The following is a 24,177-nucleotide window of genomic DNA, read 5'->3' on the forward strand; positions in this document are numbered from 1 at the left end:
GTAGAAATCTACTGCAGCAGGTGGAAATGCAGCCTTGTCCTTGCTCCTCCACCCTGGRGATTGGCCAAAGGAGGAGGCTGCATGGTAAAGGRAAGGAATAAAGAGAGCAGGCGTAAAGCATATTGTTCCTGACCCACTTCCTGGGGTGAAAATGCTGCTATGACTAAGATGATACTCGAGGATGAAGCCAAAGTCTGAAAGTCATCTGTTGTTTAGATAAAAGCATTATCAGATCATAAATTAAAGATGAGCAGAGGTAGAAAAACCCATCCAAAAGATATAAACTATGCTTCAATCTATTTTAACACAGTGTTTAAGATCTGGAAGAGAAGTTAATTTCTATATTATGCTTCCTGGCATCTTTCCGTGAGGCGAATTTATGAATTCACTATACAGACTCCTCTCTTCCCCACAAAATGTGTAGCAAACACCACCTTGCTGACAGGGCTTTACCTGAGGTTCTTGAGAAGGTCACTGAAAGGATAAGAAATGATCTACAGCAAATTTGCATTTTTTCCAAACTGTGGCAGATGGCAGCATCAGCCCATTTTGCATGGACTTGTTTTTCTCCCTCACTTTCCACCACATTCACATCACGGGTTTCAGAAAACGCTGTCTTTTGTGATTCATTTGAGTAAATTAATCCCTGTCATTTGAATGTTTTCACCTTTRCAAAATGTGTTTGTAAAGTCTGTAATCAGTTTGTTCCATTCACTGAGAAGTCCTTWGTTAAAAAACCTAGGCCTCGGATCGTGTTTTTGTCAGAAGTATTGACACCATACCAAGAGGAAAAGGTAATCTACACAGAGAAAAGCAGTGATGAATCTTTTGTATTTCAGCACAACTTTTGATACTTTCTCTCACAGGATCCTTCTGGACAAAATGTCCGTTTCACACATGGATAACMGAGTTCCACGATGGGTGAGCAGCTGGCCCAGGGGTCAGGCACAAAGGTTACAGTGAGGGGGGGACATCAGGATGGTGATCTGTCACTAGTGGGGTTCCACAGGGCTCCATCCTCACCCAGGTTCTCTTCAGCAGCTTCTTAAATGGCTTGGATGCAGGACTTGAAGGAATACTAAGGAAGTTTCCCAAGATAAATAAATTGGGAGGAGTTGGCAATTCCCTCAAAGGCAGAGAGGCCCTGCAGAGAGGCCCTGACACATTGGAGCAATGGACAATCACCAGCTCTATAAAGTTCAGCCAAGGCAAGTGCCGGATTCTGCAGCTGGGATGGAGCAACCCCGGCTCTCTGCATGGATTGGGGAATGAGAGAATGGAGAGCAGAGCTGGGAAAAGGGACCTGGGGGTGCTGCTCAGTGGAAAGTTGAACACGAGGCAGCCCAGGCAGCCAGGAGGGCCAACCCTGTCCTGGGGACATCAGGCACAGCATCTCCAGCTGGGAAAGGGAGCACATATTCTGGGAAAAATATAATTCATGCAGTTTCCTAAAAATATGATGAAAGTTTGTCACCTTGAGTCCTGTGTGCAGTTTTGGGCAGCACAATAAAAAAAAAAGTAATTACATTATTAGAGTGTCCAAAGGAGAGCCAGGAGGATGGTGAAAGATCAGGAGAGGAATCTTTATGAGGAGCAGCWGAGGTCTGTTCARCCTGGAGAAGAGGAGATTGAGGGGGGAACCTCACTGCAGTCTTCAACACCCWCATGAGGGGCAGGCACTGATCTCTTCACTCTYATKATCWGTGTCAGGACTCAAGGAAAGAGCAKGAAGTTGTGTCAGGGGAGGYTTAGGTTGGATATCAGGAAAAGTTTCTTCACCCAGAGGGTGGTTGAGCACAGGAACARCTYCCCAGGTCACAGCACCAAGCCYGAATGRGATGTGATCAGGTGCAGGGTGTGATGCTTGGGGTGTCTTGTGCAAGAACAGCATATTATCTGATTCTGTGAATCCTGTCCCATGGATTCAAGGAGTTAAATCCTCTCTTCAGRTGCTTYCAAAATCCATTTCTTTTTTGGCAGSTCTTGCCAGCCCTCATCACTCTCACTGGCCAAAGATGATAGTCACTCATTGATTTGCAACGGAGACACTTTGCATTGTGATTACACACTTTCCATGAGATAAGAAGGCAAATTAATTGTGTGTAATTTGGCCAACCTATGCCCCAGTTTTGCAACAGGCTGTGTAAGCAAATGTCTGCTCCTCCTCAGCAGCTGTGGGGTTTTTCTGCAGAACCATTCCCAATCTGGAGCTGTTGCACTGCTCTGCAGGTTTCCAGCCACACTCCACGGCAGCAGACCGTGGGGCAGAGACAAAAAACAGCTCAAGATTTTTGCACTTTTGCTGCCTTTGAGCCAGCCCACATGCAAATCTTTGCACTTTGTTTCTCCAGTTGCTCATGGGCATGGGGCTAAAGGGCATGGAACTGGCTCACCTGGGTTACAAAAGGTCATAATACACATTAAATGAGCAAATCAGRTAATAAATGGGATACTGCCTGAGGCTATGCCTTGTTCATGTTTTTCTGCCCATCTGCTAGAGATGAAATCAAAATAATATCAATATTTTATTTCTTTAAAAAAATTATTAAAAACTGTGTATTTTTTTCTTAATTGACTGAATATTCACTTCTCTTCAACTGCCCTTTTTTTCAGTATTAACACTTCTACCTAGATTTTGTTCTTTTCAAATCCAAATGGACATTGGGGAGGGTTTATACTTAGTACAATGAGAAACTAAAACATCTCTATTTCTCCTCATAGATGGAAAATTCTGTGTTCCACAGAGTTATTTTTAATACTTGCTTCTTATTCATCTATCAATCATATCTTCTCAACATTCCCCTTCTGCAGGTGCTGGAGAGTCAGGAAAGAGCACTATTGTAAAGCAAATGAAGTAAGTATCTGAATATGCATATCAGCTGTTGAATTTGGTATTTGTAGTATAAGCTGTCTAGCTGATGTCTTATGACAATATTTATGCTTATTTGAATAAAATGCAAAGAAACATCATTCAAATCAAGTTCCCATTCAAACACACAATGAAGACAAGCACAGAGTGACCGAGGCACACAGGTGGATTGGTAATCAAATTTGATTTACCRAATTGTTCACTGGGCCCATGCATGACGATCAGGGAATCTTCTTGCTTGGCTTTGGTGGGAGTTATTGTAGTGGGAACACTCCTGTTTGAGACAGCCAGAGATGGCAGATCCCCCTGGCAGATCCCAATGAAGGATGTTTGCAGAAGTTCATCAGACTGGACAAGCCAAAATTCTTGTGCTGGATACCCTGGAAATGTCTGATGATCCATGGTTTAGGAACCATCCTGTAGTAGCTCTCAGTTAATTCATGTCTGTGTTTCCCCTGAATATTTTTTTAACCAATGTAAAATAATTAGATCCACAGCATTCTCCAGCAAGTAGTTCACAGTTTAATTACACATGATGTGAATCATCCCTTTTTGTTCAATTTTATTTTGGTACCTATTAATTTCATTTGATTTCACTGTATGTCAAGAGAAAATATTGAAATACTCACATTGTACAATAGGACAAAGAGAGTATTCTTTCTGGGTTTGGTTTTTTTTTGGGGGGGGGGGTTAGTTTTTTTCTGTGTTGTTTCATTGGGTTTTTTCCCCCCAAATTGGCCTCTATAGATAATTTTTCTTTTCCAGAGCTCCTGCAAAGGTTCAAAAGGTCTCCCACAGGCATCTTGAGCCACCAGCCTTCTCAGTGAGCATCTGCCACCCATCAAACCATGGGCAGGGACACTTGTAAGAAGTGTTTTTTATAAGAAAATTATCAACAGAAATATTTTCCATACCATAATCAATCTGACGGAAAAAAAAAACCAAAAACAAAAACAGCTCAAATACAGAAACCCCTGTTTGAATTTGGGCTGAGTATCTGGTTATGGAGGTATTGTGAGTGCATCATGAATCTACTGCAAGAACACTTGTAGCTGTTTGTTTAAAGTGAACAAGGTTCATCACTGCCCGAAGTCAAAAGCTTCACTTGCCCTGGCACCAGAGGAAGGTCAAATCTCTGTGYGTGTGCTCATTTACAATTTAATTTCACAATATTTTCCATATAGTAAAACAGGTTACAACAAAATTAACTCGTGTTTTTCTTTTGTGGGTAGCCAAAATGCTAATTATGCATCTGGTTTAAATAAATATTCCACCAAAGTTCAAGGTGCCATACTTACACTGTTAGCAATAGTCCTCCTTTAYTACATAGCCTGATAAAATATTGCTGTTGTGTCTGGTTTTGTTTTYATAGACTGAGTCCAGGTCTGGTTCCTAAACCTGCCCAAATACAGAAAAAAATTACASAGGGATTGCAGCTGTTTAGGTTTGATTCCACTTCATAAACACCAATCTCTTCCTCAAAAATCAAGCAACCTGTTTATGAAATCAATAATACTATTCTGAATTTAAGYTCCCCTACCTATTTAATATATTCACCAATGCATTTTAAAGAGCTAAATGAAAAAAAATATTATGTCATAAGAAACAATTTCTGGTATTTAAGCAGTTCATTTTGTAATAAAGGAGATTCAGGACCATCCATCAAATTGTGTTCTAGCCCTTTTTTCCCAGTTAAATAGTAGATAAATTTATTTCTCATTTGAGTTCCATCCAAGAGACCCTTCCTATTCACAAACCATTGAGGAGTACTGTGCTCAAAGCTGTACATGAGCAGGAGCAGATTAAAGATGTTCCTCTGAACTGAGAACTTTAAGAAGGCTGATAAGCCTTAACAGCATGGGGGAGGGGGAGAAGAACACTGCCAAGCTGAGAGTTATATTTATAGACTTGTGCATTTATGAGCTGTCAATTTGATCACAAATATGAATTATTTTATAGGAAAACTGTTCACAAAAATTGTGGGTTTTCACATAAATTTTCGTCTTTCTGTCACAACAAGGAACTTCTTTAAAAGGGATTTTTTTTTTCAGTTAACCCCCCCAATATCAGTTGGTATATTTTTTTTCAATGAAGCATAATAGTTTATAAAGAACACTGATAGCTGCTAACAAAAGAAATAATTTTGCTGAAAATACACTTTCTACCAAAATCATGGTGATTTTACTTCTATTAATAYAATTTTCTAATTAATGCACCTCATTTTTTTCAGTCTGAAGATTTCAAAGTTATATCCATCCACTAAGCTTTGCAAAACATCTTCTGATGCTCAAATTATAGATACGCTGCAAGGCCCTAAAAAAAGATGAGGCTGCTTACAAGAATACTAAAAAGGAAAAAAAGTTGCTGGAGCTCCATGCTTCTAACTACTTCATTTCCAACATGTGATCTAGCTTTTTTTAAACCAAGCTAGATGTCTCTGTGCTGTGCTCTAAGTCAGCAGTAGCAAGCTTCTACAAATGATTCAGTGAATGAAAAGAAGGAAGCAAAATATTTGATAACTCTTCATGCCTGTTGAGATTCAATCAAAGCCATGTATCTTGTGAGAATCCTTCCTTCTGTGAATAAAAACTCCAGAATGCTGCATCCATACAATGGGGAGGTCTCTGCTGCATGAGTTCTCCTTTTTCCTGCTCCCAAGTTCAACAGGATTCCTTTGAAACCTGCAGAATTCATTTGAATCCATGACAAAAACAACAACCCAAAGCTTCAAAAGAGAGTTCAAGATTTGCCTGATCTAGAAGTGATTGGGAAAGCATTTTAGAGAGCCTTTTTTTCCTACAGATGCAATTCCTTCAGGAACAAGCATGCAACTTTTGAGTTTTCTGACATCCAAAAGTCAGAGAGATGTTAAGACACATCAGTTGTCATCTGGGTTTTGTGTGTGTGGATGTGAGAGAATTATTTTCTGGYACAGCTGACTTGGCCCCTTGGGTAGCTCTGTCCAGACTGTATCTCAGGCAAGATGGGGTAAAAAACCAAACCCCAAATCCCAGAAATTCCATATTTAATAACCTGGTTTTCATCATCTCTGACCAGGTGAGGTGAGGAAGGATAGAGCCTTGGTTCCAGCAACAGGCAAAGCAGTTCAGTGTCTGTTCCTTCAGAGCACACCAGGCCAAAATGRGTGAAGATTTCATCCTTTCTCACAATGCATGGAAAAATATGTCTGTAAGCCATGATATAATCTCCACACTGATTTGGAGAACTTTAACCACATGCCATTCTCCAGTCAAGGAGGATTATGAAATTTTAATCCCACTGTCAGAATTAAATTACTGAAATTGATTACTAAGGCTCTTTACCCTCTGCTGTAAAATGTATGTCTCTGAAGCCTGGAGATAATAAGAGTAAGACTTTGCTAAAACTAGGAACTGTATCTGATACATAAAGAAAAATAGAAGATCTTTATTCTTGTTCTCTTGGTAAGTGCTTCACAGTGTTGAAACACTTTTTGCAATAATTTTTCCATCTAGCTAAGATTGTGGATAAAAATGAGAATGACTAAACAAGCAATGTGACAGCCCATGACTAACATTGTAGTTTCCAAAAGATTTGGGATCTAAGTATAGTAATGCACCTTGCCCTATATCTACAGGGATGGCCCTGGATCCTGTTCTAGAATAATGTTTTATCTTAAATTAACCAATGGGGTAAAACAGCATCTGTTCATACTGACTGGGTGCAGACATTTAACCTCACATAGATGGAGAAATTGCTGTTTCCATGTTCGAGCAGAACAAGCAGATCAGCCATTAATCCGTTGATAAATTTATCATTTATTAACTGATAAATGTTTTTCCGAGGACCAAATGGATTCTGTTCTTTTTCACACTGACCACAAAAGTCCCTGATCCAGCTTTTCATTGCTTTCTTTTTATTTTTTTTCTTTTTTTAAAATAGAGCTTTTGCTGTTTTTCTTTCCACCAGGATCATCCATAAAGATGGTTTCACCTATGAGGAACGCATGGAGTTCAGACCTATCGTTTACAGCAACGCAGTGCAGTCCATCCTGGCTATTGTGAAAGCAATGACTAAGCTAGGAATCAGTTATGAAAACCCTGCTAGAATTGTGAGTATGACACCCTTTCTCTTGAAATAGGCATTGGRACACTTTTCTTTTGGTAACGTAATAGTATGAACAAGTAGGACAAAGAGGGTCTGGTATTTTCTTTAAGACAGTGCAAACCAACTACCATTTGAGTTACCTGTGACAAAATGTCCTTACTTATTTTCATTTTCTCAAAACTGGTTCCTGAGGACTAACCTTTGCCTAAACTCCCATTTTGATTTTTCCAAAAGAAATGTTCCACTTTCAAAGACATTAAAAAAAAGAAACAGAAAAAGAAGAAAAAAAAAAAAAAAACCCAGAACCCTTTCTTAGCTACTTAATCACTTATTTATTGCTGTTGGGAAATGTAAAAAGTATTTTCCTTTTATGACCAAGCCTTGGGGTTCAGCCATGTAAGGAAAGGTCATGTAGACACATTGRGAGCATTTCAGCCTGGCATTGCTCCTGGAGCAGAGCCCTCCCTGTTGTGTGGATGCAGTATTGGCATGCTGGCACCACAGGGAAGGGAGTCCAGCACTCCCGCTGGACAAGGAATGCCGACAAGGAATGCCAACAAGTCGTCCTCACAGGCACATGGAGGCAAAGCTTCAGGAAGGACCTGTGTCTTCTTTCAATCACACTGGATTTTCAAGGACAGAAATCCTTTATYTCTTCTCTGTGCAAGGATTTTGTCCGTCAGCCTGCAATTCAGACCTTGCTGAGAATTCCCCAAAGGCCTGTCAGAATATCAGTTGATTCCAGTTCTGGCAAATTCTGCCTAATCCCTCGAGGTTTATCTTGGAGGAAATAACATCTGCTTATCTGAAAGAGCTTTACTTGTTCCAGAAGTCTACATTTCATTATAATGACATGTGGTACTTTGACCTAAAAAATGATAAACACAATCTTCRGAGGTTACTAAAGCTCATGCAGGCATTTGACAAAATAGAAATCAAATATTTTCCACAAATGCAAGTCATTCAAATGAATGTGACAAGAAAACATGCCCATGTTAATGTGATGGATTGTACAAGGACCCATCAACCATCCTGTGTGGCCCAAGCTGTGACCACTGCTGGACCTTGCAGCACTGGCCACAGGTCCTGCGTGTCCCAGCCCATGATATCCACTACGTGGTGCAGACTCTGCCACCTGTAACTGGGATATATTCTCCCTGTGCCCCAGTGTTTCAGTCACTTTTCTCAGCMCCGCTGAATTTTCTATGATATCTGTATGGTTCACTCTATGCCAGTTTTGTAAATGTTCTTTTCAAGGGACTTCACAGCCTGGAGAATTTGTTATATAGTCCAGTCAATTTCTTAGCATTTTATATAACCAAATGCAGAAAATACAGCTTTTGTAAGTTTGTCCTTTATAGCACAGTCAGCTCACTCTTGCTGTCATTGCAGAATAAGCCTCCAGGAGCATGGCTGAATGCAGCTGTATAGAATATTTTCAGTGCCAGCCTTCCCCAGAACTATGTATGAGCAACCTGAATGTGACTTTTAGACAAAATAGAAATTTTGGTCACATTTATTTGAATTGCCACTAAACATCACCTTTTCTTCCAAAAATCTCAAAAACTTAGGTTACATTTCCCATAAAATCATAAGCCATTGATGAGCTTGAAATATTTTTATATAAGCTTTGATTTCAGCTGGATTTTGTTCTTGCTCTGTATTCTGGTCCTGGTTTAGTTTCTTAAAGTCATCTAGTTCAAGGACTGGAAATATCTTGGTCCCAAAAGCAAAGTGCTTATCCATGTTCCAGGTCTGCCTGCAGATAGATCTTACTGGTACTGAAAAGGCTTTAGTGCTTAATTTAAAGAACATCTGTTCTGGGGAGGGAGTTAATTTTTTCTTTCTAAAGCATCATTCCAATCTATTTTTAGTATGAAATTCATCTGAAGCTTTTGTAAATGCCAGAAAAAAACAAAACATGTTGGTGATAAGTTCAATCTGCTGGTATCTTTCTTTATTATGTAAGCACCAAAATCCAAACCTGCCACCTTTTGCACAATAATCAATGAACATTTACCCTCTACACCGAGAAACTCTGAGCTCAAGGCTGGTCACTATATGCCATTCAGCCTACAAATCCAGCATGGTAGGTGGAGAGCTGCAATCGTGACGTGATTCCTCATATCTTGAAGCAGAGAACGTTCCAGCTCTTATCTGGAACCAGCATGAACCCTGGAGACGAACGCGGGGCACACACGGGAGAGYGTGACTCCTTCTGCTGATCCCAGCCCTGCAGGAGGGGTGGGGGTGTAAAAGGAGCTCTTTGATGTACAAGGCCAATTATACTTCTGTCCCCCTCCCTCATTCCAGTGAAGGCAATTTTCTAGTGGTTATTTCCCCCATTTATTTTGTGTTGTTTTTTTTTTCTCCATGCCTACTCACTTTCTCTTTTGCTTTTTTTTTTCTCCATGCCTACTCAATTTCTCTTTCAGAAAAAAAAAAAAATGCAGTGCTTCATTTTTAACTGTCTCTGACTTTTATAAAGTTTCCATAAACTGCAGTTCCTCTTGAGACATAAAGATATAGCACATTCCTAAAATAAATTTGTTWAAAATTTTCATGAAGATATTTCCTGGTTTTGAATAAAACATACTCCCTGCCAAAACAGTGTCTGTCAGAATCCATTTCTACTTTTGCAAYTATTGACTGCAAGTCACTTTGGTTGTCTACTTCTATGACTAGGAAGGAATTCTATTTTATAATTATCCAYTGCTGTTTAGTGTATCAAATGACTCCCTTTTAATCATGCTCTTTATTTACAGTACACTCATAAGCTCTTAACTACTGAAAAGAAATATTTTTAATGAAGTAGRTTATTTACCATCTATTTTTATTTCACAAAAAGGGAAGAAATTACAGCATAATACATTTTAAATAGTTGATATTTTATTCTGTTATAGGTTTCTTCTTCCCCGCATTTGGGATATGCATTTACTAGTTACACTCACTTTGTCACATTTCTCACATATGGCTTAAAACGAGAATTAATTTTCTTACAAATACATTAAAAAATACATTTAGATACAGATTTCTGCACTGATATAATAAGTTTTAACTTTAAATGTCCTTTTAATTTAATTTTTGACACCCTATCACTCTCTCTTAATATAAAAGCCTTCCTTCCAAGTTGGTTTATTTATGAATGCCTGTGGCAAGATAAAACTGAGCCCTTGTATGAACAAAACAAAACAACAAAAAGATGAAAGCTCTGTGTATAACAATTTGAGTCTAACCTTGGCACTACCTAAAGGGAAGTGAGCCTATAAAAAGGTGTTTACATGCACAGGCGAGCACAGCTACCTGGAAAAAAAAAAACCTGAAAATGAGAAATTTTGCCCCTTCAACTCATTACAAACCAAGCACGTCCTCAAGGAGGTGAAGGGGCACAATGTGCTCGCACAATATTTACTGGAATTTCTCTTTAGGAAGATGAAAGGAAGCTGTGTGCCATGGCAACGACTCAGGAGGATGGCAGCATGTCTTCTGACCTGGTGCAGCTCATCAAACAGCTGTGGTGTGACGGTGGCACCCAGGCTTGCTTTGCTCGGGCAGCCGAGTACCAGCTCAGCGACTCGGCAGCATAGTAGGTGATTCCAGCTGTTCCACAGCTGGCTGCTGCTGCTGCAGCAACTGTCCCTCGTGCAGAACAGCCTGTGAAAATCACTGTCCATTCACCTGGRAAAATCAGGGGGTTGCTAAGGTTTATAATAGATCTGAAATGTTTAACTGAAGGGAACAAGAGAAAACAGTTTGTTTCTGTGAGTTTGTTTGAATGGTTAAAAAAAAATAAATTCTTCCTCTGGGTGTTTCTAAGATTGACAAAATGAGGGAAAGCTGACTTGAAACAGCTTAGGTTTTATTTAAAGTGATTCTTGTATATACTGAAAGTTGCTAAATATAATCCTGGGAAAACTGAAAACTTTGTTCTAAACTAACCCAGCTGCATGGACAGGTGTTCCACGGGCCATTTCCACCTCAGCATCCAGCTGAGCCAGGGGTGCTGCAGCTGCTCCCTGCCCTGACAGCCCCAGATCTCCTTCTGAGTCCTGGGAGGTGCCAGACAGGGCAGGGACTGACCAGGGCTGCTCAGCCCCGACCCAAAAAGAATCACGATCCTGGGGCACATCTCAGTGCACTGTCAGTGAGTTCAGCCCTGGCAGAGTCCCTGTTCTTGCAGTTCCAGCCCTCACTCAGCTCACACCCACCATGGAGGGAGGTTTCAGTGGATCAGAGCCCTCTGAGAGCTCTCAGATCTGGCTCCAGACTGGGACACAGGTTTGTTCCAGCTTTGTTCCTCTTCTGACACCTGGATGGGGAGGTTTCCCTGCTCCTGCAGCTCCTCCTGCAGGCTGAGGGCACCTGCAGGGTGAAACCTCCCAAGGTGTTGGGTGTCCCTTCTGCATGGCAGGGGAAGAAAGGCACAGCTGGAGACAACCTGGAGATCTCCATAGTTCACTAATTGCAGGGAATATGCTGTGAAAATATTAAAAATTCTTCATCTCTTTATATCTTCCAAACAAGAATGAAGACCTTTTGCAAGATTCCTGAGCAAAGAAAATATTGCCCATGTTGATTTGTGCCTGATTTGGCAGTAATTTATAGCAATGTTGCATTTCTATGGGAATAATACAGAGTAATTTTTTTCTAACATACCCCTTCTGACAGGTCCCTCTCCCATTCCTATCACTAAAAGCCCATCACAAACCAGTCATAATAATAAAAAGGAAAACCACCTCTTGAATTAAAAAAAAAAAAAATTGACATTTTACCAGCTAACTTCTACTGTGCACACACATGCCTGGCAGATTAGGTTTTGTTGCCTAAAAAGAAGATAGAATATTCTAAATTAATTCCCTCTTAGTGTTATTGTCTATGTCCTATTTTAACTTGCAATAGTTTCAGTATTTAAGGAGGTTAATATAGACTGTGTCTACAGCATTATTTATTCTAAAGTTTCTTTAAAACAACAACAGTGATGTGTTTTTCATGTACTTGAACATTTCTGCTAATTTCTTGAAAATCCTGCCAATTTTCTGTCTTCATGTTTTGGTACCTGATGCTTCTAAATTTCTAGYCTTTGGCTCTGAACCATTAAAATCAACCTAATATTTGCCCTTGCCTCTGGGCTTCTAATGATCAGTTCAAAGTCAGCTACAGTCAATCAAACATCTAATGCTGCAGTTCAATTTCTTTTAGACCCAAAACCCTGTTTGTCAGCTCTTGTGAATCAGGTCCTACAGAGAATATTGAYTGATCCTGTGTAAACTCTGACTTTCTGAGGTTATTTTCTCTGAGGTTTTATCATTGGTAATTCATGCTAATGAAGTTTAATCRCTGCCTTTCCTTTGTGTGTTTTAATTGAAGAAAAAAAAATGAAATCTTCTGAATAACAGAAAAATCCCGCTTGTCAAATTTGGGTTGAATTTCTGCCTTAGACTCACTTGGAACTAATTCTGTTTTGAAATGGAATGATGGCTATCATCATTCTGTTTTTTTAAAAAATGGAAGGGGCAAGATTTGRATTATAAATTGTGATTTGAAATGTCATTGTATAGCTCCAGCAGTACGTGGTGCATTTTCCTGCTCAGTCATTTGCCTCTCAGGGTAGGAGTGCTGTCACCTCATTCCAGCATTTGCTGACCCACCAGCTCACATTCCCTCCTTTGCCAGTGAAGATGGGCTGCACTCTCCCTTTGGAGCTGCCTGCAGCTCAGGRAAGAGYCTGAAATTGCCTCTCTTGCTCCATTAACTAGATAATTAACTTGGTCTAATTTTTCATGCAATTACAATCGGCTGTGTTGCATTGAATTCAGGCATTTGTGGCTAAGGACTATCATCATTTTATATTCAAGTRCTTATTTTAGTGCTAATATGCTTTACAAATAACAAAATGTCTTTTGTTTCTGCCTTTCACAAAGGTGAGCTGAGATGAGTTTGCCTCAGGCCCTGCTCAGAGAAACAGAGCTATATATTGCATTTTTTTTCGCACCAACAGATTGTTTCATAGCTCAAACAATGGGAATTACTCAGATCAGCTTCAACACTCCTTGCATACAGTTTATTCAACTTAAAATAAGAAAATCCCATTTCCAATCATTACTTGGAAATATCTAAATGAAATATTCTGGCTTTTAAAAGATTTTATTTCTCTTAAATTCATTTTATTCTTCCATTTTTTTTTTAACTTAAAGATCTAGTAAATATTGCAGACAAGGATGATGAGCTGTGAGGTTTCTTCTGGAAGATTCTGGTTAAACTGACCAGCAAATTTTCCTGCTGGGCAGACAGTGAACAGAGGAAAAAAGAAGGCATTGAGCCTAACAGACATTAGAGACACAATTTTATTTGTCAGAGACATGATGCTACAAATAGAAAGGTGCCAACTGAGACACAAAATRCTTCAGATATTGTATGTAATTTTGGCTTTGTTCTTTATTTGAATATTAGTAGTTAAAATGTAGGAAGTTACTCAGGCATCACCTTTTCTTTTCCTTTTTTCGATTCATAACCTCTTTACACAAATTCCCAGACCAGCCAGTAGGAKTCAGAGGCTCTGTCCAGCCATTTCAAGCTGTGTGCCCCTAGAAGAGAGAGAAGGGTTGGACCCTTAAAAACAAGCTTCAAAGATCTGGTTTGGGTTCTCATTTCATGCAGATTTTATCTCTGTATGCCAGAAATAAAGGCAGATAATCCATGCTTTTCCAGGAGCTTATCAGAATACTAACCCAGGGATCCTCAGCTTCAGGGAAGTTCTCGGTTTTTATTAAAAAGATATATATATTTTGAAAGCACCATCTACCTTCTTCTCATAAATTGAGAGGTCTACAGGGGAAACAACCCTTAAAAGTGACTTCCTCTAAAATATAATGCCCTCCCTTTCACTTAGGAGGGGAAATGCTTTTGCAATCAGACAGGCTCAGGTGATTCCTTATACATCTGCTTGTGGTTCTTCCCCTGGGGTAGCAATTCCCACTTGCTGAGAGAAAATGACCGAAACCCCTTTGACAAGTTGTTTTTTCCTGAAGAAAATAAGGATTTTCCTTAGCTGCAATTCTCAGAAAGATGTTTCTTATTTGCAACTAAATTATACTTTTCTATCCAAGAAAAAAGAAATTAGAAGAAAGGCTCACATTTGTGGAACTAAGTTGTGGAACTAAAAACTGACAATAATGTATTTAAATRTGTAATTTACATGACACACTTAAAAGTGGCTCACTGTGGAGTGAGAATGCAATGGATATTTCACTTTTTGAATTCACCTAACACTGTTTCTTTCTCACTCTCCTCAGTTACCTCAACGATTTGGACAGGCTGGCACTGCCAGACTATGTCCCTACTGAGCAAGATGTGCTGCACTCCCGAGTGCAGACTACTGGAATCATAGAGACCCAGTTTTCCTTCAAGGATTTGAACTTCAGGTATGAAAGCTCTATTTGACAGTGTTCTTGGAGTTTATCCTCAAGTTTTTTCCTTCCAAAGGTATTGACCTGTTATAACACAGATAATCCCATTGTGATATCCTTGAATCCACTCTTATTTAACTTTTTTACAAAGCCAAAAAAAGCAAGGTATTTTGCTATCAGTATTCCAGCTTTGAGGATATAATGGGCCATTATGAACAGGTCACAGAATATCAGGGTCTGAAAGGACATTCTTACATATGTAAGTGTCTAAAAAGCATCAGTTATATCCTGCCATTTGAATAATTGTGACATTTATGAAATTTGCCTACTTAAATGTCCWTAACAGCATGCAAAAACATTTAATGTCTCCAATTTGCATGCACTCTCAACCTTTCACTCTTCTTTTGAGAATGGAAATAACTGCTCTTAGCACTGGAATGAACTACAGTTGTTGGCAAAAAAAAAAAAAAAAAAATTCTGTCCCATGGGAAATTTCAGCATTATCATGCATGCCTTCATGCTCATTTAAGATGAAAACCAAATGTTTGGAAAAAAAAATTTGAAAATAATCCCTCTGAGAAATGTGACTGAAATATTTTGCACTTTGAGATACTCAAGATTTTGTTATGCTTGGTGAACCAATTAAAAACATCTAATTGCACATGAAAATGGATTTGAATGAATTATGGYAGTTTCAGTGTTCTATAATGCTTTTCTCTGTGGACTGAAATCCATTTAATTCTTAATTTAAAGGCTGGGACTCGTATTGAGGAATGCAGTCTAGACAAGAAACTGCCGGCAGAGACAGACAGATTTATAAAGCATGAGGATTACAACTTTTAAGTTTTTCATTTGGCTTCTTTCCTTCTCCTCATGTTCCAATTAAACATTCCCCAAACTATCTATGCTACCACACAGATGCTTTGACACAACAGAGATTGCACATACAAAATGAGATTCAGAAGTAAATGTCTTACAAATAAATGATTATGGCCTACTAATATCTTGGTCACTTGTGAAAATTCAGAACTTGTCCACACATGCTACACTGCAGTGTCATAGATATTTCTTTTTCTCTGATTGACATTTCCAGACAGATTTGTGCACTGGAAATTTGAATTTCAGTTTCCATCGTAGCTCATGTAAGAAATTAATTTAGGGTGGAGAAAGAAACCATCAGAGTGAAAATCCTCATTGACAGGGGTGCTGTCAGTCCTGACATGAGAATATCAGCGTTAGTGTTTAGGTTTAGCTGAAATGTGGCACTTCTGAGGGTTTAGTTACCCAAGTGCCTGCAAAGAAGAGGAAGGCTCTTAATGCCACCACAAACAAAATCCGCACTTTTTTTMCCCTCTCTGCTATGCATCACAGTGGTGTTCTGTGAGTAAATTCATTGGTGGTTTCAGGCAGTTCAGTAATATTGGGTAAAATCACTACAAAGTAATTTGAGGGGTTTGAGCTGCTGAAATGGTGCAGAACAATTATAAATCCAAATAAACCATCCATTTACTGGTACTTTGTATTGCCATAGCAATACAAACAGCTGGAGGATCCTGATGTCTCTGCACCAAGGTTGATAAGCACCACAGGAACATCCACAAAGAGAGGAACCCACATTCAGAGTGAGCTTTGGCTGATGTGCTGSTGGGGCTCCAGGTCACAAACCACACATGCACAAAACCCTATGAACAGATGCCTCGTTCACTAAACACTTGTCCTTTACTGAGCTGAATGAGGCAGAATACGTTCTGTATCTGTGCAGTAAAATTCTAAAACCCAGTGCTGCTCCAAGGAACTGAATTAGAGTTGAACAAAAAACATCAGGTTTTATCTGGTCCTTRTTTAGCAATGACTTTGCTGGTTTAGTGCAATTTATCTTTCATGTGCTCTTCAATTTATTTCACTAATGTTGACTTAGACCTCAGAGCATATTTAAATGTTTTTTAAAGAAGGTTCATAGGTCCTCTTCTATCATTCTTTCTATTGGTGTCTTAGGAAGAGTTTGAGAAATCCAAGACTTATTTTAGTTTTCACTTTAGGCCTCACTGTGTACACCACTGAGTGAACACATAGCTAATTCTATATCATCAGCTATGTTTTTTTCTGGGGCAGTTCCTTTAAAATATAGAGATTTCTAGACTAACTTTGACTATCTTAGTAAAAGAAGCAGATCACCTAATTTTCTACCATTCTTGGAGGGACTTTGGTTTCACATGTGTGTCTTAGGCTCTGGGTTGAGAAGACTGAAGCAAACTAAAGTTAATACAACCAAAACTGCCCATAAGCATTGTCTCTGGCCTTTTTAGCTGACTCCTCATGAATACTCAAAGAACCATATGCTAAAAGCTCACAGGAAATGAATACTGATTCATATGATTGTGGATGATGAAACARAACTTTCTTGAAGACTAAATTTTGAAGCTTATTTTATTTTTTTCTTGCCTTAATCCTGATTTCCGAGTTATGCACCACAAATCAAGAAAGGCATGTAATGGCAGGTGACTTTTGGGCACTAATCACAGATAAAAGTCAAGATGTTTTATTTGCACTGGCCCCACTCTTCAGCAGACCTTCTGAATTCACTGAAGATATGCTTGGAAAATTATTATTATTATGTTATGAAAATCTTGCTCCACAACAGCTTCCTGATTTCCTAAATAATTCATTTTTATAGACACCCAATAATCAAAAAGATTAAATGTACCAGAAAAAAAAAWTGATTACTCCTTAGCCCCAGAAACAGTTCATTATAAGCATTGGAAAGYGTTTCATTTTTTTTCTAAGAAGGATGAAAAATTATAAAAAATAACATTTTTTGACATCAGCTGCGCTGATGATGGTGAAGGAAACAGAGGATTTAGATACTGCAAAAAACAATGTTTCAGAAGCAAATTATTCTTGCTCTGTTTACTTCTGACATGATTGTTTCTTGCTGAATCCCATTACATACATTGCTATAAGAATTGAGTAGTGTTTAATTTTCAGATACTGMAGGATCTGATGCAYATTCTTGAAGGAAGGGGTAATCCARCAGGGGATTAGGTTTTACAGTATTAACTTCAACAACAGGCAGCAGAGGGAAAAGTCATCATGCACACTAGGAAACAGAAAACCTCAGGGTAGCATAAATTTGATTTTTCATGTTTTCCCTGCTTTCTGATGCACTTGAAAAATCTTCAAGTTTGGCACTTTTTGTTTCAGAAAAAAATAGTGAAAAGAAAGCCCTATAAATGTAAGGGGAGTTTTGGGAGCCAGGGCTAAGCAGGACAGGGGTGGCTTTGATGACACCTCCAGCTCAGCTGGRCCCTTACCAGGACCAAACTGGGTGTGCTCAGCTTTGGATTCCACCAGGAGTCCATATAAAGTTCATATGACRCTACCCAAAGGCAGTAGCAATTCCTGGTGAAGGCAGAAGGAATTTAATGCAGTGAAGGAAAGAGAAGGGCAGCCCTGCAATTCCCTCTGCACAAAGGAAGGGATTTCTGCTCTCCAGGAACTGCTGCTTAAAGGGCAGATATTGAGATGGCACAGAAGAGACCCTCCAAAGGGGTGATGCAGGTTATGCAGTGAGCTATGAGCCCAGTGATCACACCAGGGCAGGGAGCAGATGGCAAAATCTGTTTATACACAGCCAGGGGGTCAATCCATGACTGACATATCCTTATTGATAAATGTGTCAGTTCCCTGCAAGCACAACCATGAAGTAGCAAATGACACTGGATTTGAGGGTCTTCTGTTGATGTCTCAGAACTCTGCCCTCARTAAATCCTTGCCTGCAGATCTTAGTCCAGCACTGAGCCCACTTCCTCAACATGGAGAGCCACCTGAAAATACTGAATATTTTTCTTTCATGCAGCTATTTATATTTCATTTTATACTCACTTCAAAGCTATGAATAACAACACACAGCACTCCTTGACCTGTTGGGATAGAAACAGATCAATATTTGGAAAAGCTGGATATTTGCCACCCATCTCCATTTGAACCCTGTGCATTAAAATCATGACTAGATCCTCATTAGTGCTTTACATTGTGCATATGTTATTCTTTCTGCAAAGGATGTTTGACGTGGGTGGACAGCGATCAGAGAGAAAGAAGTGGATTCACTGCTTTGAAGGAGTCACTTGCATCATATTCTGTGCTGCACTCAGTGCCTATGACATGGTTCTGGTGGAAGATAAAGAAGTGGTGAGTCAGAACAGACAAGAGCCCTCTTTGCTTCTAGGTTTTAATGTACTCTCTGAAGGCATATCAGAACTATTCCCGTTCTCTGTAATCATTTAAAGGCCATTTCAGTGTATTGGCTCTTTCCAGTAAAGAACATTGCAGTAAAAATGACATATGGGGATGAGATTTGTCAGTCTCATGTTTACCTTTTRCATCTCAACAGAACAGAATGCACGAAAGCCTTCATCTGTTCAACAGCATCTGCAACCATAAGTGCTTTGCAGCCACCTCCATTGTGCTGTTCCTAAACAAAAAAGACCTCTTTCAAGAGAAAATAACAAAAGTTCACCTGAATATCTGCTTTCCTGAGTATGATGGTGAGTTAGAAGCATTCAGGAGAAAACACATTCAGATGTTTAGTGTAGGACATGCATAAAACACTGAGACTGACTCAGGCCACCTATATATAAGCCTTTAAATACTAAACATSTCATCTAACATCTCATGAAAGAATGGTATGAGACAGACATGGCCAGAATTCAACTCCTCTCACCCACTCACCATGTTTATCCTTGGGTGGGTTCATATCTYTCCCTGGARATGCTTATTTCTGTCCATTGGTGRTARAGGAAAMTGAGCAAACCAGAARTTTCAGATGCYWGAAGTGTTCTGTGATGGACTCAGCCAATATTTCAGTGCCAGTCAGTGTCTTATCATTCACACACTCACCACAACCGAATCCAAGATTTTTGTCCCTATTTTAAGAACTCATTCCATAAGGGAAGTCTGTCTCTCTTTCTATGTCACAGTAGTGTCTACTGGAAATTAAAAAACCACCAGATGTTCCCAGCTGACGTGGGAGAGTATATAAGACTATGTCAGAAATTGTCAGAGGAAAACCTGTTTAGACACAAAATTTTCATACTTTAATGCATGAAGTTAATTTGAATAGAAAGAAAAGGGGAAAAAGCAGAAAACATTATTTCTGTGTCTTTGCATTTGTAAGGAAGTACCATTTGAAAATGTGTCTTTTTTGCTTTTACTTTTCTTTCCACTAGGACAAAACACATTTGAAGATGCTGCAAATTACATCAAGAAACAATTTCTAGACTTGAACATAAGGAAACAAGACAAAGAGATTTATTGTCACCTGACATGCGCCACGGACACCCAGAATGTCAAATTTGTTTTTGATGCAGTCACAGACATAATAATCAAAGAAAATCTGAAAGACTGTGGGCTTTTCTAACCCTTCATTCCCTTGCTCAAAGCCTCAGTCCACTTTCCTCTCTTCATCTGACATGCTGACTGAAATTAAAAAAAAAAACCCTCTAGGTAAGAAACAATATCAATTAGGCACCCATTAGCATCAGTTGGACCTTTGGGTACATCCTGAGCTTTGCAGACCAACACACACTTTACATWTATCATAAGAAGATTGAAAAAATGGTTCCTGTTCCAAAAAGATGYCAGGTGCTGATAAATCCTACTGGAATCAAAGTGACATTCCTATTTAAATCAGTTTCATAGATCCATAGAATTCTTTGGTTTGCAAGAGACCTTAAAGAWCATCTAATTCYAACCCCTGTGCCATGGTCAGTGACATCTTCCACTARACCAGGCAATCAGCACTTCCCAGGAAACTGGGGACACCTCAGCATCCTGTGTCTCCTTGGGATTGAGTGAAAAAATATAATATTTAACAGAAAACTGACTTTTATTTATTACTGATGCTTAAAGAAAACTATAGCATTAAACAGCATCAATACATAATTTATGTTATRTTTTGTATTCATGTTGCATAAACACCTAAAAATGACATGCCATTTGTTCAACAGAGGCAAATCCCCAGACTTAGATGGTGCATGATGAAGAGCAGTGCAAATAGGAATATTTGATTATCCTGTTTTGTTAGAAGATCTGAGGGACATGCACATAAAAACTGCACACGTACAAAATTGACAAATGCTCCTACCCAGTTTGAGAAAAATTAAGCACCGTGAGATGGAGGCAAGTTTTGTAAACCCTTAAGGAGAAAAAAAATATAATAACTCTCAGTTCCTGCACAAACTACAAAGACAAGTTGAAACATTTTTTTGGTTTACAATTAAAGATGAGACTTTTTTAAAATTATGATTAATAATCCTGCAACTAAACAGGAATAGCAGCAGCAACTTCTACCACTGCGGAGCAGATGCAAACCCACCAGTTCTCATGGCAAAAACACATCCTGGGGACTTTGGCACAGAGATCTGCTCTCTACACAAAAAATTTGTTAATGCAGAACTGTTCTCCCTTAGCTTCTGTTGATTTGCTGTGGCTAGCTCCAGAAAATTTGTGACTATTTTAAACAGAATGAGACTTTGTCCTAGTTTCAGYTGGGATAGAGTTGATTTTCTTCCTAGTAGCTGTCACAGTGCTGAGTCTTGCATTTAATATAGGAATAATGACAACATGCTGATGGTTTAGCTGTTCCTCAGSAGTGCTTACTATTATTRTTGATATTATTATTATATTTTACTTCATTTCCATTATTAAAGTGTTCTAATACCAACCTGTGGACATTTCTCATTCTCTTCCCCATCCCACTGCAGGGTTTGGTGTGTGTGAACAAGAGGTTGKGTGGTTCTTAGTTGCCAGCTGAAGCTAGAGCATGACAGAGTTCCAAAATTATTCAACAGAATTTTGTAATTTAGTTTTGAAATAACACTCATGTTTTAAATAGAATCATTGGTGAAGGGTTTTATTCAGCCTTTGTTCCTTTTTTTTTTTTTAAATATGTTTTTATATGTCAATAGACTCCCCGTGTTCTGGTAAATCTATTCAGAATAGGACACTTGGCCACTGAAAACAGCATCCTGCAAGCTCTCCATATGAGCAGGATCATCAGGGTGYGTAGGTCTCCCAACAGAAGTGGGAAGTGAAGAGCGAAAATAAATTTTACATTGYCTGGATTTCTGCTGCTGCCTGACTTGTAGTGCTTCACTTGATTAATTTCATGTTTGCRTTGAAAGTAATGGATTTCCAGTGGTAAGGAATCTGGATTCATTTCCAGCAATAAATCTAATTTAAAATTAATAATTTGAACTATGGTGACATCAACATTAATTCCTGATGCCTCGATAGCATAATGAAAGCCAAGGCCTTTGAGAAAGAAATCCATGAATAAACATATCTCAAATAAATTCTTCAAACAAATGCCTGAGAAGTGGAACAGGCTTTAGAGCACAGCCTCAAAGCTGATACAGGAGTGCAGCCCCATGATCCCCCTCATTTCTGGTGACAGACACAGAGGGAGGCAGGGAAATGGCCCAGAGGGACACCCAKGTCACCTGCACCTGCTTGGGCAGGGTCACCCCACAGACAGAGCGGGATCACTTTCTTCCCAAGCYTGGTTAATCCCTTAAGGTCATTAAGGATTTCTGAATGCTCCTTGTGGAGTCACAGAGCTGATGGATTCAGACACCAACCCAGGATSAGCAGGGCCAAACCTGCACTGACACCCAGCTGCAGTCTGATCCTATACAGACCTGCAGAAAACTGAATTTGTCCTAAATTCTCTGGAAGGGCCAAAAAGTGAGGGGTGGGGAGAACTAGAGTGAGCAGGCAGTACCTGGAGGACAGGAAGAAGAGTGGATATCTGCCATATGGTTTAGCACATGGTGACTTTTCATCCTTTTCTATGTACACACATTTTTGTTGAAAACAGGATTTTTTACAAGGTAAGGAAATCTTTGAGACCAGTTGAAAACATGAAACATGAATTCTAGAGAAAAGAGAGCCAGAAGTTTCTGAAAATCTTCCCAGGAATGTGTCTGCACTAGAAAAGGCACTAAATATCAGAAATCATCCCAATCCCTAACTCTAATTGCAATTTTTGCCTTAGCTGGGAACTAAGATCCCATAAGCTGAGAATGATGAACAAAAGGTGTCTCCCACAGTTTGAAACCTGCTCTATGAACACAAGCTGTACTGGGGACAAAATGCTCAGAAAACCTCTCAAGAAACACCCAAAATTTCTTTTTCTCATTGAGGATTACAAGAAGATTTTCTACACTGGCCCTAAGAACAAACTGATGAGGAGAGGTCATGCTCCTTCTCAACTCTGAGTMAGCCACTTGTCTTAATAGATTGAATTAAACTCTCTGCAGTCCATTCTTTCATCCRCTGGGACATATAAATCTGATTAGTGTGAATGAAAGTAGCAAGACACTCAGAAAATGTAATATACCCTCCTTATAATGGGTACCTGTATGATGCATTACATGTTCCAAAAGCAGTTTTTGTAACACCGTAGAAAACCTGCCATAAATACAGCCCCTTTGTGTAACATTTTAAAAACATGAAAATGACATATTAATCACAGGACAGTGAGACTTTGATGATGGGTATTGTGAAATTCTTATCCTTGCTATCAGCCATTCAAAACAAATCACAAATTCTGAAGTAGCACATATGAGAATCCTCTGAGGCWGAAGATCAAAGGGCACTTTTGTGCTGCACACACTGATCAAACCTGTTAACTGTGCTCACCCTTGAGTTCAAACCCTGTCCACACAGGAGCGGGGAGCTGCAAAATTAAATTATTCAGCTATGAGATGCATTCTCATGAGATTTTACTCAAAAGATACAAAACTACAATTTGCTACCTAGCAGGACTSTTCAGTGGGTGGTTTTGTGATAGCAGGATGTGTAGAGAGGAGTGAGACAGACTGATACTCTATTTAGTTTATGAGGGGAAAGAACGTAGTAGATCCGAGGATATTTTTATGAGTTGCTGTGTTGATTGAAGCTGTGGTAGAGCTGAAGCTTAAGGGGACATCGTGTTCATTCCAGTTAAAAATAGAGATTTGCAAAAAGGAAGGCTTAATGTCTCTCTTAAGTGTATTTTTTACCTGTAAAGTGGGCAGTTGGTTGTTTTTTTATCTGCACTCACCACGTAGATGTCACGACACTGAGTTCAAATCCCCTTTTGGTCAGAGCCCACCATGAATTAAATGTTTCTGGATTGTTCTGCATAGCATCAATAACATGATGTACTAAAGGGGGTACTTCTTCCTCATTATTATTTTGATCTTATAACATTTTTATATCTTCTTGTGTTATTTTTGAAAAGCCAATATGACCTTGTTTAGGAGTTCTGTTAAAAATTGGTGTTCACTGTATGTTGTATTTGTAATAGAACAGCAATTAGTAGTTAGTTTTTAGATTGTCTCTTTGAGAACTCCCACCTGTATATGTGTGGGCAAATGTCTTCATTTATTTTCTTCTCTCTTTCCTTGTTTTTATTTTACATGGGATCAATAATGACCCCGTTGAATAATGTGTCTTTTTGTTTACTCTAATGCATTTCAATTTAGTGTGTAGAATAAAGAACAGTTAAAAAAAAAAAAACAGGAATTCTTCCATTAGAAAAAAAAAAGGAAGCTATTAGTTAGAGACAGAAAGTAGAACTTTCATGAAAATAAAATGACATCTAGAATATTATAAAAATATTTTAAGCCTCTTCTTTGGAATAAAAAATAATTTTCTTTAGTGCTCTTTTTCAGTCAGTGTTTTTCATATTCTAAGTCATCTGAATTTCTAAATAAATTTCCCTCTGAAAAGCCACATGASGTAGAGAAAACACTTGTACAACACTTCTGGGGC

The 24,177-nt window shown here is 38.9% G+C and overlaps 1 protein-coding gene across 1 annotated transcript; it reads left to right on the forward strand.

Annotated features, from left to right (window-relative positions):
* The first annotated feature begins 917 nt into the window (after positions 1-917).
* Positions 918-19,827, forward strand: LOC130572635 (guanine nucleotide-binding protein G(t) subunit alpha-3-like). The gene is made up of 8 exons (XM_057364460.1): positions 918-921; positions 2,812-2,854; positions 6,818-6,959; positions 10,384-10,541; positions 14,248-14,376; positions 18,420-18,549; positions 18,752-18,905; positions 19,587-19,827. Exons 1-8 carry the CDS (start codon positions 918-920, stop codon positions 19,775-19,777), a joined length of 951 nt encoding a protein of 316 aa, XP_057220443.1. The 3' UTR covers positions 19,778-19,827.
* The last annotated feature ends 4,350 nt before the right edge of the window (positions 19,828-24,177 follow it).

This window comes from Malurus melanocephalus, unplaced genomic scaffold (genome assembly GCF_030028575.1).
Source record: "Malurus melanocephalus ecotype Western Australia unplaced genomic scaffold, MMel_1.1 scaffold_39, whole genome shotgun sequence".
Classification (NCBI taxonomy): Eukaryota; Metazoa; Chordata; class Aves; order Passeriformes; family Maluridae; genus Malurus; species Malurus melanocephalus.